Source organism: Galeopterus variegatus, unplaced genomic scaffold (assembly GCF_000696425.1).
Source record: "Galeopterus variegatus unplaced genomic scaffold, G_variegatus-3.0.2 Scaffold1883, whole genome shotgun sequence".
In the NCBI taxonomy this organism is placed as follows: Eukaryota; Metazoa; Chordata; class Mammalia; order Dermoptera; family Cynocephalidae; genus Galeopterus; species Galeopterus variegatus.
In genome coordinates, this window is record NW_007727994.1 from 316,924 (window position 1) to 329,965 (window position 13,042).

General features: G+C 57.7%; 1 protein-coding gene across 1 annotated transcript in view; it reads left to right on the forward strand.

Moving 5' to 3' along the window:
- The window catches only part of ECEL1 (endothelin converting enzyme-like 1), a 13,715-nt gene extending 7,524 nt beyond the window's left edge, over window positions 1–6,191 (forward strand). Inside the window, exons 2-17 of the mRNA XM_008579436.1 lie at window positions 227–297; window positions 463–574; window positions 660–752; window positions 933–1,057; window positions 1,754–1,976; window positions 2,457–2,555; window positions 2,809–2,883; window positions 3,087–3,190; window positions 3,437–3,495; window positions 3,569–3,620; window positions 4,104–4,171; window positions 4,327–4,451; window positions 4,766–4,831; window positions 5,191–5,286; window positions 5,542–5,618; window positions 5,767–6,191. Of these exons, the coding sequence (XP_008577658.1) occupies window positions 227–297; window positions 463–574; window positions 660–752; window positions 933–1,057; window positions 1,754–1,976; window positions 2,457–2,555; window positions 2,809–2,883; window positions 3,087–3,190; window positions 3,437–3,495; window positions 3,569–3,620; window positions 4,104–4,171; window positions 4,327–4,451; window positions 4,766–4,831; window positions 5,191–5,286; window positions 5,542–5,618; window positions 5,767–5,866 (1,545 nt within the window). The 3' untranslated portion in view covers window positions 5,867–6,191. The remainder of the gene's footprint in view (window positions 1–226; window positions 298–462; window positions 575–659; window positions 753–932; window positions 1,058–1,753; window positions 1,977–2,456; window positions 2,556–2,808; window positions 2,884–3,086; window positions 3,191–3,436; window positions 3,496–3,568; window positions 3,621–4,103; window positions 4,172–4,326; window positions 4,452–4,765; window positions 4,832–5,190; window positions 5,287–5,541; window positions 5,619–5,766) is intronic.
- Window positions 6,192–13,042: the final 6,851 nt, after the last annotated feature.

The following is a 13,042-nucleotide window of genomic DNA, read 5'->3' on the forward strand; positions in this document are numbered from 1 at the left end:
GATTGGAGGTGGGCTCCACCCGGGCGCCCCCAGGCCAGGACAGTCAGGCGTGGGGGCTTTGACCAGATTCTCTGGATGGAGGGAGGGGCCAGTGTCTGCGTGCTCCTGCCTCTGGTGACAATGGATGCCTGGCATGTTTTGTATTTGGACATTTGGGTGGGAATTGAGTCTGTTTGGGGGACCTGGCAGGTTTACCTCTGACCTCTGGCCCTGTTTATCTCCCCAGATTGACCAGGACGGGCTCACCCTGCCAGAGAGGACCCTGTACTTAGCTCAGGATGAGGAGAGTGAGAAGGTGCCCGGGCATGGGGTGGGGTTGCAGGGAAGGCTGGGGCCCCAGGAGGAGTGGACCTGGGCTAGGCCTGTCCCCCACCCTGGATCAGGCTCCTCTACGGGTGCAGATCCTGGCAGCATACCGGGTGTTCATGGAGCGTCTGCTCAGCCTGCTGGGTGCTGATGCAGTGGAGCAGAANCATACCGGGTGTTCATGGAGCGTCTGCTCAGCCTGCTGGGTGCCGATGCAGTGGAGCAGAAGGCCCAGGAAATCCTGCGGCTGGAGCAGCAGCTGGCCAACGTGAGCAGGCGTGGGCTGGGGGATGCTGGGTGCTGGGGAGGGGACCGTGGGGCAGGACTGGGTCCACTCCGATCTCCACCCACAGATCACCGTGTCAGAGTATGATGACCTCCGGCGAGACGTGAGCTCCATGTACAACAAGGTGACGCTGGGGCAGCTACAGAAGATCACCCCCCACGTGAGTGTGCTCCAGCCCTGTCGGGTAGGTGGGTGGGGGGGATCCTGGGACTCCTGGGTCACCCCTCTCCAGAGACAGCAAGGCCTTCTGTGTCCTCTCCTTGCTTCTCCCTGACCCTCTCTTTGTCCTCTGTCGTTCCTGCCACTCCCAGCTTCATTGTCCCTGTCCTCGGCCCCACAGCTGCGGTGGAAGTGGCTGCTGGACCAGATCTTCCAGGAGGACTTCTCGGAGGAGGAAGAGGTGGTGCTGCTGGCCACAGACTATATGCATCAGGTGTCCCAGCTTATCCGCTCCACCCCCCGCAGGTAAGGCTGCAGGTTGCCAAGCCCTTGCCCACCAGCCTCGAGGACCCTCCCCTGCACCCTGGACTTGTCTGCATGGTGGTCTTTGAATTTCCACCTCCACTTCTGTCCAGTAGCTACACGGGGGAGGCAGGTGGAGAGCACTGGAGTAAAAGTCCAGATCCCTAGGTTCAGATCCTGGTTCTCCTACCCACTCCAGGGGACCCTGGGCAGGGCTGTGAACTTCATGAGATGCAGTCTCCACCTGAGGATGTTGAGGCTGAGTGAGTCTGGATGTCAGAAAGGGAAAGTGTGGTCCCAGCCCTGCTGCCCAGGGCCATCTTGGAGAGAGCCTCCCTGGTCTCTGCCCACTTTGGGGAGGAACAGAGGCCTTTCAAGGCCAGCTCCGAGGCAGATAGTCACCCCCAAGTGTCCACTCTCCCAACCCTTAGCAAGTCAGGAAATGTTGCTGGCATGACTCTTCAGCACCAGGGAGCTCTAGTCAGTAGCAGGAAGGTGTCCCGCTGGGTGACTGGGCCTCAGTACACTTCATGCTCAGCCTTCTCATACCTGGGATGACCTCTTGCCCCTTCTTTGTGGGGGCTCTGTGGGTGCTGGTTCCAACGCCAGGCTGGGGGGCCACAGGCTGGGGTGGATGGCGCCTTTGGGTGGCCCACATGCATGTCTTTCTGGACACACACCTGCTTCACCTGGACCCAGGATTCTGCACAACTACCTGGTGTGGCGTGTCGTGGTGGTCCTGAGTGAGCACCTGTCATCACCATTCCGTGAGGCGCTGCATGAGCTGGCACGTGAGATGGAGGGCAGCGACAAGCCACAGGAGCTGGCCCGTGTCTGCCTGGGCCAGGCCAACCGCCACTTTGGCATGGCGCTCGGTGCTCTCTTTGTGCACGAGCACTTCTCAGCCTCCAGCAAAGCCAAGGTCAGGCTGCCCTGAGTTTAGGGTGGGGGTGCAAGTGCTGAGCTGGGTATGGAGCCTTCACATGGCCTTGGCCTGAGGATGGAGAGCCGACACCCAGGGGCACCAGGCTCAGCTTAGGGCTTTGCCCTATTTGAGGCTCCAGGCTGCTCTTCCCAAGCCTCCTCCCCAGGAAGCCTACCTGGTCTGCCAGCAGCAGGCGTCCCTCCCCACCAAGCCCCTTCTCTTCCATACTCAGGAGGTGTGGCCTTAGGAATGTTTGTAATTGTTGCTAGGGCATTTTCTCTTTCCTGACCGTGGGCTTATTGTCAGGGTGTAGGGCCTGGATCCCCACCCCCAAAGTCTCCCATTGGTGCTCAGCCTCAGGCCCTGGGTTTAGAAAGTGGTGCTGAATGACAGGGGAACCCCTCTGTGCCAGGCACTAGGGGCCCAGAGCAAGAGCCTCCTCAGTTGACCCTTGATCCCTGACACCTGGCCTGGCAGGTGCAGCAGCTGGTTGAAGACATCAAGTACATCTTGGGCCAGCGCCTGGAGGAGCTGGACTGGATGGATGCTGAGACCAAGGCAGCTGCTCGGGCCAAGGTGAGGTGGGACCCTAGTCCCATCTGCTGGTTCCCCAAACACGTATTGAATGCCTACTGTGTGCCATGTGCTGGGGATAACAATAGAGAACTACGGAGACAAAGATGCCTTCATGGACTTGACATCACCTGGCCTGCTCTTGCCCACCTTGACCCCCACACCTGGGCTGGCTAGAGCTTCTTCCCTTGGTTGTGGGGGGGGGGTGCTGTCTCCTGAGGGCCTGGGCCACTCTCACCTGCCCTCTGTCCCACAGCTCCAGTACATGATGGTGATGGTCGGCTACCCAGACTTCCTGCTGAAACCCGAGGCGGTGGACAAGGAGTATGAGGTGGTCCCTGTTCCCCCCACCCTGTCCAGCCTGACTGGCCCCTGCCCAGACCCCAGGGAGGCCCACTGGCAGACACAGAAGGAACCACGGCCCCTGAGCTGATGGTGTCTGGGAGGGCATGTGGCCTGCAGGCCAGACCTGTGGCCCTGCCTGAGTTTCACCCTGCCTGGCCTGCCACTGAACATTGCCCGTGCCCCATGTAGTTTGAGGTCCATGAGAAGACTTACTTCAAGAATATCTTGAACAGCATCCGCTTCAGCATCCAGCTGTCAGTCAAGAAGATTCGGCAGGAGGTGGACAAGTCCACGTGGGTGCCTGGCCCAGAGATGCGGTGTTAGGGGAGGGCCATGGGGAGGGGCTTCTTACCAAGGCTGTTGGGGCAAACCACCTCACAGCCATGCTGGTATGGGGAGTGCATGGGCCTGCACAGGGCATGAGGTGGGGGCCATCAGGGTGGTGGCCCAGGAGATGGCTGTGGCTGGGCCACACAGGCAGCCTTTGAGGAGGAGGAGAGACTGTGTGCGTCCCAGCTGACCCCAGTGTCTCTTCACAGGTGGCTGCTTCCACCACAGGCGCTCAATGCTTACTATCTACCCAACAAGAACCAGATGGGTAAGGGGGCGTGTCCAGACAAGGGGCGGGGCCTGAAATGGGGCAGGTCTCACTGACCACACCCTCCCCATAGTGTTCCCTGCCGGCATTCTGCAGCCAACGCTCTACGACCCTGACTTCCCACAGTGAGTGCTGATCCTGCCCTGGACATGGCCAAGGGGTGGGGCACAGGTCTTGTCTGCCAGGTGGAATGGGGGTGCTCAGACTGTCCCAGGACAGGCCTGGGTCATGACAGCTGCATGTCTGGGGCTCCCTATAGACCCTTTTCATCCTGGGTATTTCAAAAGTGGAGCCAGCCTAGGGACGAGGAAGGAGGGCAAACCCTGTGTGGGTGCTTCACTTTTTCTCCTGTCTGCCTCGACCCTGTCTCACCCAACCCGGCTCTGTTAGCTGTTATTTCCTAAAGGGCAGCTGGACAGGTATCACTGGTTTTTCACATAGCCATTGAGGAAGCTGAGAGGCCCGAGTGACCCAGGACCACACAGATGCCTCTGTGGCCTCCCTGGGCCCCTCCCGGACTGGTGGGGGGCCTCCCGGGCCTGGGCAGCAGCGTGGGGCTCTCAGAGGGCAGGTGAGGGCTGGGACCTGACGCTGCTACTGTGGACCAGGTCTCTGAACTACGGGGGCATTGGCACCATCATCGGGCATGAGCTGACCCATGGATATGATGACTGGGGTGAGCCTGTTGGGGCCTGAGGAGGGCTCAGGGTGGGGGAGGACAGGGTGGGTAAGGAGCTGATTGGGGTCAGGGGGTGGGGAGGGGAGGGCAGTCATGCCCAGCTGGGGCTCTGGGGTGGGGATCGGCCTCAGCCTGCCCGCCCGTGTGCACAGGGGGCCAGTATGACCGCTCAGGGAACCTGCTGCACTGGTGGACGGAGGCCTCCTACAGCCGCTTCCTACGCAAAGCTGAGTGCATTGTCCACCTCTACGACAACTTCACCGTCTACAACCAGCGGGTGAGACGCCTCCACCCTACCCCTGGCCCCCTTCAGGTCTGGCTGAGCACGGACTGGGAACATGCACACCCATGTGCACACGCATGTGTCCTGACAAACCCATGCCCAGGTCCCTGCACACATGCTCAGGGTTCTGGTTCACACTCACAGGGGCACATGACGAGCTCACACGGGCTCACGTGGTACGTAGGGGGGGAGGGCACAGGGGGCTGGAGTGCCACTCAAAGCCTCTGGGAAAGGGAAGGAGGGGCTGGGCGGGGGTGAGAGGCAGGGGCCTAGGGTAGCAGAGCCTGAGTCTCCTCCCTTCCTGGCAGGTGAATGGGAAACACACGCTTGGTGAGAACATCGCAGACATGGGCGGCCTCAAGCTTGCCTACTATGTGAGCAGCCCCCACCTGGTCCTCTGTGGCTGCCGGCAGATGGGTGGGAAGCTGATGAGAACTCCAGGCTAGAGATGTAGCCACCCCTCCCTGCCATTCTGCTGATCTCCAGCCTGGGCTGGGGCGAGGCCTGTGGTGGGCACAGGGTCCCCTGCAAGAGGAAGGACTCACAGGCCCCACCTTTGCGGGGAGCATGGTGTGGGGAGGGTGGCCAGGCAGAGACTCAGCTTGGTGGTGGTGTGTAGAGCTGGGGCTGGTGAGGAGCTGGCATTCTCCTGGGCTTGGCATCCTGGGGAGGGGCTGAGTGGGTAGACCAGGGTAGAGTGGGCACAGCAGTGCCCGGCTGTCTGTGCCCCCAGGCCTATCAGAAGTGGGTGCGGGAGCATGGCCCGGAGCACCCGCTGCATCGGCTCAAGTACACACACAACCAGCTCTTCTTCATTGCCTTTGCCCAGGTGGGCCGGGCGGGGTTCTGGACTGGGGGCTGAGGTGGGGCACAGCATCCAGGCTCAGCCCCAGTCCTGCCTCGCCCAGGCCTCACATGATCGCCTTGCTCGTTCAGCCTGTCTCCTGTCATCCCTCCCCTCAGAGGTGATGGCCCCGTGGCTCTGATGGGGGCCATATGGCGTAACGTGCCTTGGGTGGGGTGGGCAGTCGACACCAGGTTTCATCTCCCCCTTTCCTCCCCTCCACCTGCCTCCGGGACCCAGAACTGGTGCATCAAGCGGCGGTCGCAGTCCATCTACCTGCAGGTGCTGACCGATAAGCACGCACCTGAGCACTACAGGTATGACCACCTGCCTACCTGGGCCTCAGCTCCTCCTCGTGTCTGGGGCAGGATCAGGGAAGGGGTGAAGGGACAGAAGTCAACCCAGCAGCTAGGATGGGGGTGGCCGCTGGGACCCATACTACGTGGGTCTCTCCCTCTGCCCCAGGGTGCTGGGCAGCGTGTCCCAGTTCGAGGAGTTCGGCCGGGCCTTCCACTGTCCCAAGGACTCACCCATGAACCCTGCCCACAAGTGCTCTGTGTGGTGAGCCTGGCTGCCCACCTGCACGCCCCCTCTGCCCTGCACGAATTGCCTCCTGCTGGCTGCCGGGGCAGGCATGCACCCGGTGCTGGCCCCCCTCTGGGCACCACCCGCCTCCTCAGCCCCTCAAGGATACAGTCCTTTGCTGTTCCTCATCTCAGGAGGGGCCTGGAGCAGGGGTGGGGCTGGGCTCCTGGGGGGACATGGGGGAGAGACACTGGGGTCCCTGGACCCGCCCTCACCGCCCCGCTCCCCACAAGGCTGGATTGTACAGGCCTCACCTTTGCTGTGTTCTTGCTGCTAAGTCTGGTCAATAAATCCTCTGTACTGTTGCCTTGGCCTCTTCAAGGGCCCCCAGAGCAGGAGGGGCTGGAAGGACCCTTGGGGGTGGTTAAGGCCCTTAGCACAACTGTGACCCAAGAAAAGACCTTCTTGTCTTTTCCACCAACCACCGATTCCTCCCTGGCCCAGCCTCCCTCCCCCAAAGCCCTGCCTGGGGCTTCCTGCCCAGTTCTGGGGCACCCCCAGGCCAGCCTTGTTGCCCAGTGACCCACATTTCAGAGTGGTGCTGGGACTTATTTCCCCTGAAGGTCTATAGCAGGGGAAGCTTCTGCAATGTCTTAGCCAGGCCCGTGGCCTCAGCTTCTCCTGTGGAAAAGGGGATTTTGGCCCACAGTTATGCCACGGTGGGGTCTGGCCTATATGGCATCTCAGCTTCTCCTCCAGCCTGGGCTCCTGGAGTGGGAAAAGGGAAAGAGTGGTAGGGGGCTGGCGGTGGGGCTGCAGGTGGGGCTGAGGGTGAAAGGGCAGCAGGGATTGCTGTTTGGGCTGGACAAGGCTGCCTGGCCTGGCACTGGCCAATCATGAAGGGAAAGCAGGGGGAGGGAGGATTCTCATACTGGGCGGTCCACCCGGTGATCCCCAGTGTCTGCAGTGCTGCCTTTCCTCCCAGGTCTGTTTTTCTTCCTTCAGAAGTGGCATAGAGGGGTTAAACCCTCGAGTGTTGCCTGGTGTGGCCGATCCCCATCTCTTGCATGAGTGGTTAATCTCTTGCCAGCCTAGCTCCTGTCATTATGCTCACAGAATGTCCGGCTGCCCCCCACAGCCTTGACAGACATTTAGAAAGTCCCTGTTACCTGAGCCTTGGGTAGGCCAACTACGTGTGGCCCTGAGGAAGGGCCGGAACTGAGAAGGGCACCCGCGGGAACAGCCAGTCTAGCAGGGCAAGGGCTCTTCCCAGTCTGCTGGTGGGCAGCCCTGGGTTCCAAGGTGTCGGGAGGGACTGCATAGTGTGCACCACTCAGTCCTGGGCAGAGCCCAGCTCACAGCCACCTGTCACCGGCTCTTCTGACAGTCCTCTGCCTACCTTGAGCCGCTACCCACATGGATGGGCCTGGTGTCTGAGGCCCTCCCCACCCCATGGCCCACCCCATCCCTCTGGCCTGGGATCCTGGCTGGAATCAGGATCTCCAGGCCCAGCCCTCTGTCCCCGTCCTGGACTCCCCGAATTTCCCAGCTCCACCCAAGCCTGTCCCTCCTATCTCCTTGCCAGCTTAGGGGAGGCCTCAAGTCAGAGGGACTGGTGGAGTGAGCCTCCTGCAGAACCGACAGGGGTCACTTCTGCTGTGGGCATGCAGAGAGGTGTAGATACTCTTGAGGCTCAGCCCCTCCCTTTCCGCGCGTGCCATGCAGAGCACACCAGGGGCGCTTGCTGGGGAGTGGCATGAGGAGGGGCCTGGGAGAGGCGGCCTGACGCCCAGAGTCATGTGTGTCATCTGCTCGTTCCCAAGCTGCTTTTCCAGACAGGCCCTGGAAGCATCCTCACTGCAATCCAGTGAGGTGGGCAGAGTGACAGGGACAGCCCCGTGTCCTGCCTTAGGTCACACTGCTGGCGTCAGGTGGTGGCCGCCTCTTGGCTCCGAGCTTGAGGGTCCACGTTCTGCTCAGTGTCGGCTGGTCACACATTCTGTTAGGAAGCCCCACGGCCCGTGGACGGTGCCATGTGTGTGTCTGGCCCTGCAGCAGAGCCGCAGGGGGATTTGCTGACCTCATTCGCCTGGGGTAGGGGAGTGTGAATGAGCTTAGCGCGGTGATCCACCTTGCCTCAGTTTCCCCTATGTTCAGTGAGGGGCATCAGTGCAGCGGAGAAGGCCCTTCCCAGGACACAGTGGTTCTGGAAGTGACGGTGGGGGTGGCGCGTGCTGTGGGGCTGGCTCCATCCGTCCCCAGAGAGCAGGTTCACCCACGCAGCTGGCGTCCTCTGAGCACAGCTCATCGGATGGCAGAAAGCAATCTTCAGTTAAGCATTTAACAGCAGGGAAATAAAAGAGCTGTGGATGGTTTGCAACTGTGCTGAAGCTTCCAGGCGTCCACCTGTGTGTCCACAAGCCCGGTCCCCGCCTCGGCACTGTCCTCGGGCTGGCTGGGCCTCCATACCGGGCCCTGGTTCTGCCATCCACAGCTTTGTGACTGGGCCTTGAGCCCAGGGGTTACTGCTGGGTGACCTTGGCAAGGGCCTCACACTCTCTGGGCCCCAGGAACATCATAAGCAGACGAGGGGCAAGTGGTGCACCCAGCAGCAGCTCGCAGCTGCCTGTGATGATGGACCAATGGGAGCGCCCCCTGTGCCCTCCCCAGGGCTGCACGGCTGCTGCCTTGGTAGTACCCCCACCCTCACTCCACCTGGTCAGTGTGCATGAGCCCAACTCAGAGTCCTCAGGGCCAATGATGCCAGGGCCACCCCTTAGCCTGGAACTGTGTCTCAGCCTTGGGGGCCCTGTGGGTGCCACCTCTGTGCAGATTTGGGAAGGATCTGAAGCCAGCTGGTGATGTAGGCTTGTGCCCAAGCTTCCCTCACCTAGGGCTAAGAGGGGACATTGGTGAAGGTGGGGGCTGGGGTTGGCTCCATCTCAGTGGCCCTGGGATTTCTGGGGCACCCAGGAAGGGGCTCAGGGCATCTGGTGCTACTGAGCAGCCCTGAGCCCGAGGCTGTTACATCCAGTTCTGTGGAGCCCAGATTTAAGATTCTCCCACCCCTGTGGTTGCTTCTGTGCTGACCCAGATGGCCAGCGCCATGGGGGCCCAGCTTGTGAGGTGCCCTAGATGTAATATTTTTAAGGAACTTGAGCCCCCATCCCAAATATTTTGGAAGCCCAGGGTTCTCCGTATGTGAATACCTCAGGGGTTGGGGGGGATTGGGTTTTTCCTCATAGTCCATTGGGTGGGCTTGCCCTTTCCCACCCCCATAACCCCCATACTGGGCAGCACCCCTACTCCTTCCCACTTTTCCAGGGTACCACCCACACAAGACTGGAGTTACAGGCTTTGCTGAAGGTTTGAGTGCCGCAGGGGCCATGGCCTGTCCAGCTGCTGAGATCTGCTGGCTCTTTCCTCCCTCCCCTTCTGGGCTCCTCACCCCTCCCCCAATCTGGCTTGAAAAACCCACTTTCCCTTGATTTATTGCAAAAGGCAATTTCTATCCTCCCCACCACCACCGCCTCCAGGCTTGTCCCTGGGCTGAGCACTCTCTCTGCCCCCACCCGGGTTGTCCCCTAGGGGCCGCCCTGCAACAGGGCAGAGCTTGAGAGTGTGGCTTTCCTTCTCCCATCCCCACAGCCTCTGTACCAGTGAGAAGTCTCTACACAGGAGAGATTTATTTTTACAGATATGAATTACACCGTTTCCCATCCCTTAAAATGCAGAAGGGACCACAATCTGTTTTTATTTAAATTAACATTTCCAAGGCTGGCCCGTGGCTCACTTGGGAGAGCGTGGTGCTGACAACACCAAGTCAAGGAGGTTAAGATCCCCTTACCGGTCATCTTTAAAAATAAATAAATAAGTAAATTAGTGTTTCCCCTTCCTGCTCCCTTTGCAAGGGACGACAGGACACTACCATCATGTCCCCCAGCCTACAGGACATGTGAAAGGGGCTACATGAGAAGGTGAGACCCTTTATGCTTTGGAAATCAGCAGCCAGCCTGGGTCTAGGTCACTCATTGCACAGCAATTTATCCACAGAGGCGGTCCTTGGGAGTAATTTATGGAGAAAATACAGGCCACCAATCATGCTATTTATAATTCCTTCATGTGCTTATAGAAGGTTTCAGGATAATGAGAAACTCAGCCCATCCTCCCCAAGGAAGTCCTCGCTTTATCAGCTCACCTGTCATTACATTTTGGAGTCCACAGATTTGGACGGCACGTAACTGACCAAGACCTTGGAAGCGGTGTACTTCATCCTTGTCTGAGAGAGTGGCTCTTCTCCGCAGCATCCGTGGGGTGGTCACTCAGCCTTGCCTGGAAAACCACCGGAGGCAGGGACTCCCACTTTCAAGTTCCCTTCACCTTGGGAAAAACTCTAACTGTGCTGTGGCCTGGCTTTGCCTGCATGATCCTTATAATGAGCTGGAATCCACATCTAGTGTCCTCGTGGGAGTCCCTGTTCCTGTGACTCCTCTTCTTATGGTCCAAGGCTAGCCACAGGCTCCTCTTCTTGCAGACATTGTCCCCCTCCAGGCCAAATACCCACCTTTGTCCCGACTGCTGTTCATGTGACAGGTCGTGACTTATCTTGGGGCCTCTATCTAGGGTCTTCTCCCTGACTGCCTGGGTTGGGGTTCTCAGCCCTCACCTTTGAGGTGCCATGCCACATGTTCCACTGACTGTGACCCTTACTCCCCCTGCTATTATTTGTGCCTCATTTTACCCCATGTATTAGTCCGTTTTATGTCGCTCATAGTATAATACCTGAAACAGGAATTTATAAGAAAATGAAATTTATTTCTTATAGTTTTGGAGGCTGGACAGTCCGAGGTCAAGGAGGCACATCTGGTGAGGGTCTTTTTCTTGGTGGTGACTACAAAAACTGGCAACAATGCAGGCAGTGACATGGTAAGAATCAATGAGAGTGCTCATTAACATGCTCACTTGCTGTCCTTATAAAGCCACCAGTCCACACCCATGACAACCCACTAAACCATTAACCTATTCCTCCATGAATGGGTTAATCCACTCACAAGGGCACAGTCCTCATGATCCAATCACCTCTTAAAGGTCCCACCTTTCAAATACCATAGTCGGATTTCCCATCCTCTTAACACTGTTCCAAGGGGGATCAAGTTTCCAACACATGAACTTCTGGGGGACTCATTCAGCTCATAGCAGCCCGTGTGACCAGCTCACCCTTCTCCCCGACAGCCAGAGTACTCTGCTACAGCAGGAATAAATTGACCTCGAGCAACGTGGTGGTATGGGAAGCTTCTAACTCTCCCTCCACTCACGGATGCACCAAATAAACATCTATTCACAAATCAGTTCCTGCCGAGAGAAAGTCAGAGACCACTAGAGGGATTCCTACCCACCACGCAACTGAGAAATATCCACGTGGCATGGGTAGGAAAATCAGAGGCACATGCAGGCACAGACACTGCCCCAGGCACTGTGCCATAGAATCAGGAAAAGAATCCCTGACACCCAGCTTCTCCCTGTGGAAAGGAGAGTTTGGTCCTATCATAGGAAGAAGTGGGATTAAAAGATACTAATCTTTCTTTTTTTTTTTTTTTTTGTCCTTTTTGAGACCGGCCACACCGCGCTCAGCCAGTAAGTGCTGTGAGTGCACCGGTCATCCCTATATAGGATCCGAACCCGCGGCGGGAGCTGCTGCCTCCCAGCGCCGCACTCTCCCAAGTGCGCGACGGGCTCGGCCCAAAGATACTAATCTTTCCATGAACTTTCTGAAGACCTCTCGTTTGGGCCAGCCCGTGGCTCACTTGGGAGAGCATGGTGCTGATAACACTAAGGCCACAGGTTTGGTCCCCTATATAGGGATGGCCGGTTAGCTCACTGGGTGAGCGTGGTGCTGACAACACCAAGTCAAGGGTGAAGATCCCCTTACCGGTCATCTTTTAAGAAAAAAAAAAAAAAAGACCTCACATTAATGGAATTCTAAAAAAGTGGACCTCAGAAGTGGAGAACAGAATGGTAGTTATGCAAGGCTGGGGGTGGGGCGGGTGGAGAAAAGGGAGACATTGTCCACAGATTCAAAGTTAGTCACATAGGAAGGGTGGCTTCTGCTGTTCTACTGCACAGCCGGTTACTATAGTTAATGATAATGTATTGTATATTTGAAATAGCTAAAAGAGAGGATTTGATATGTTCTCATCACAAAAAAATGGTAGATATTTGAGGGGATGAATATGCTAATTAGCCTGACTCGATTATTCCACAACGTATACACTACCAAAACATCACATTGTACCCTATAAATATATATAATTATTATTTGTCAATTAAAAATAAAACAAAACACGGGCCGGCCCGTGGCTCACTCGGTAGAGTGCGGTGCTGATAACACCAAGGCCACGGGTTCGGATCCCATATAGGGATGGCCGGTTCGCTCACTGGCTGAGCGTGGTGCTGACAACACCAAGCCGAGGGTTAAGATCCCCTTGCCGGTCATCTTTTAAAAAAAAAAATAAATAAATAAAATAAATAAATAAATAAATAAATAAAAATAAAAATAAAACAAAACACACATACAAAAGAAAGAACCCCACGCCATTGATCACAGTGGACACCTCCTCTTCCCCACCCTCCTGCCACCCTGGTTCCAGGTGCCCAAAGGCCCTCACAGGGCACAGGGTTCCCACCCACCCGAGCTGGGTGCCCAGTATGAGCTCATCAGGTCAGAAGGGAGAGAGGCGGGCGCCAGACTTCCCCGACCTCAGCTGCTGCCTGGGATCCGGGAGCCTCTGGCAGCGACTCACAGCTGATTCATCGGGCCTGCAGGCAGCTCAAATCCCCAAGCCACTGTCACACGGTGCTGTTAAACCGCATCTCTCCTTGTCTATTCTACGCATAAATAATAAAAAAAAAATCTCCCACCTTCCTGTGGGACCAAACCGTTGCAGCGGCTGCTGTCAGGGATCTGTGTGGAGAGGTCTGAAGGCAGTTCCTATGGGGAGAATTTGTCTCTCACCTGAGGATCTCTGGCCCGGGTGGGAAGGGGGCAGGGGCAACATGCTGGCTGGTGACAAATTTGTGAATCTGGTGAGCAAACAAAGGGCCAGAATGGGGCACCAAGGCTTGGATGCCTCCCTGCTTAGGGCAGACTGGGGCCTCACCATTTGAGACAGGGGGAGGCTGTTTCCTCCCGGAGGGGCTGCTCGGGACACACGGCTGG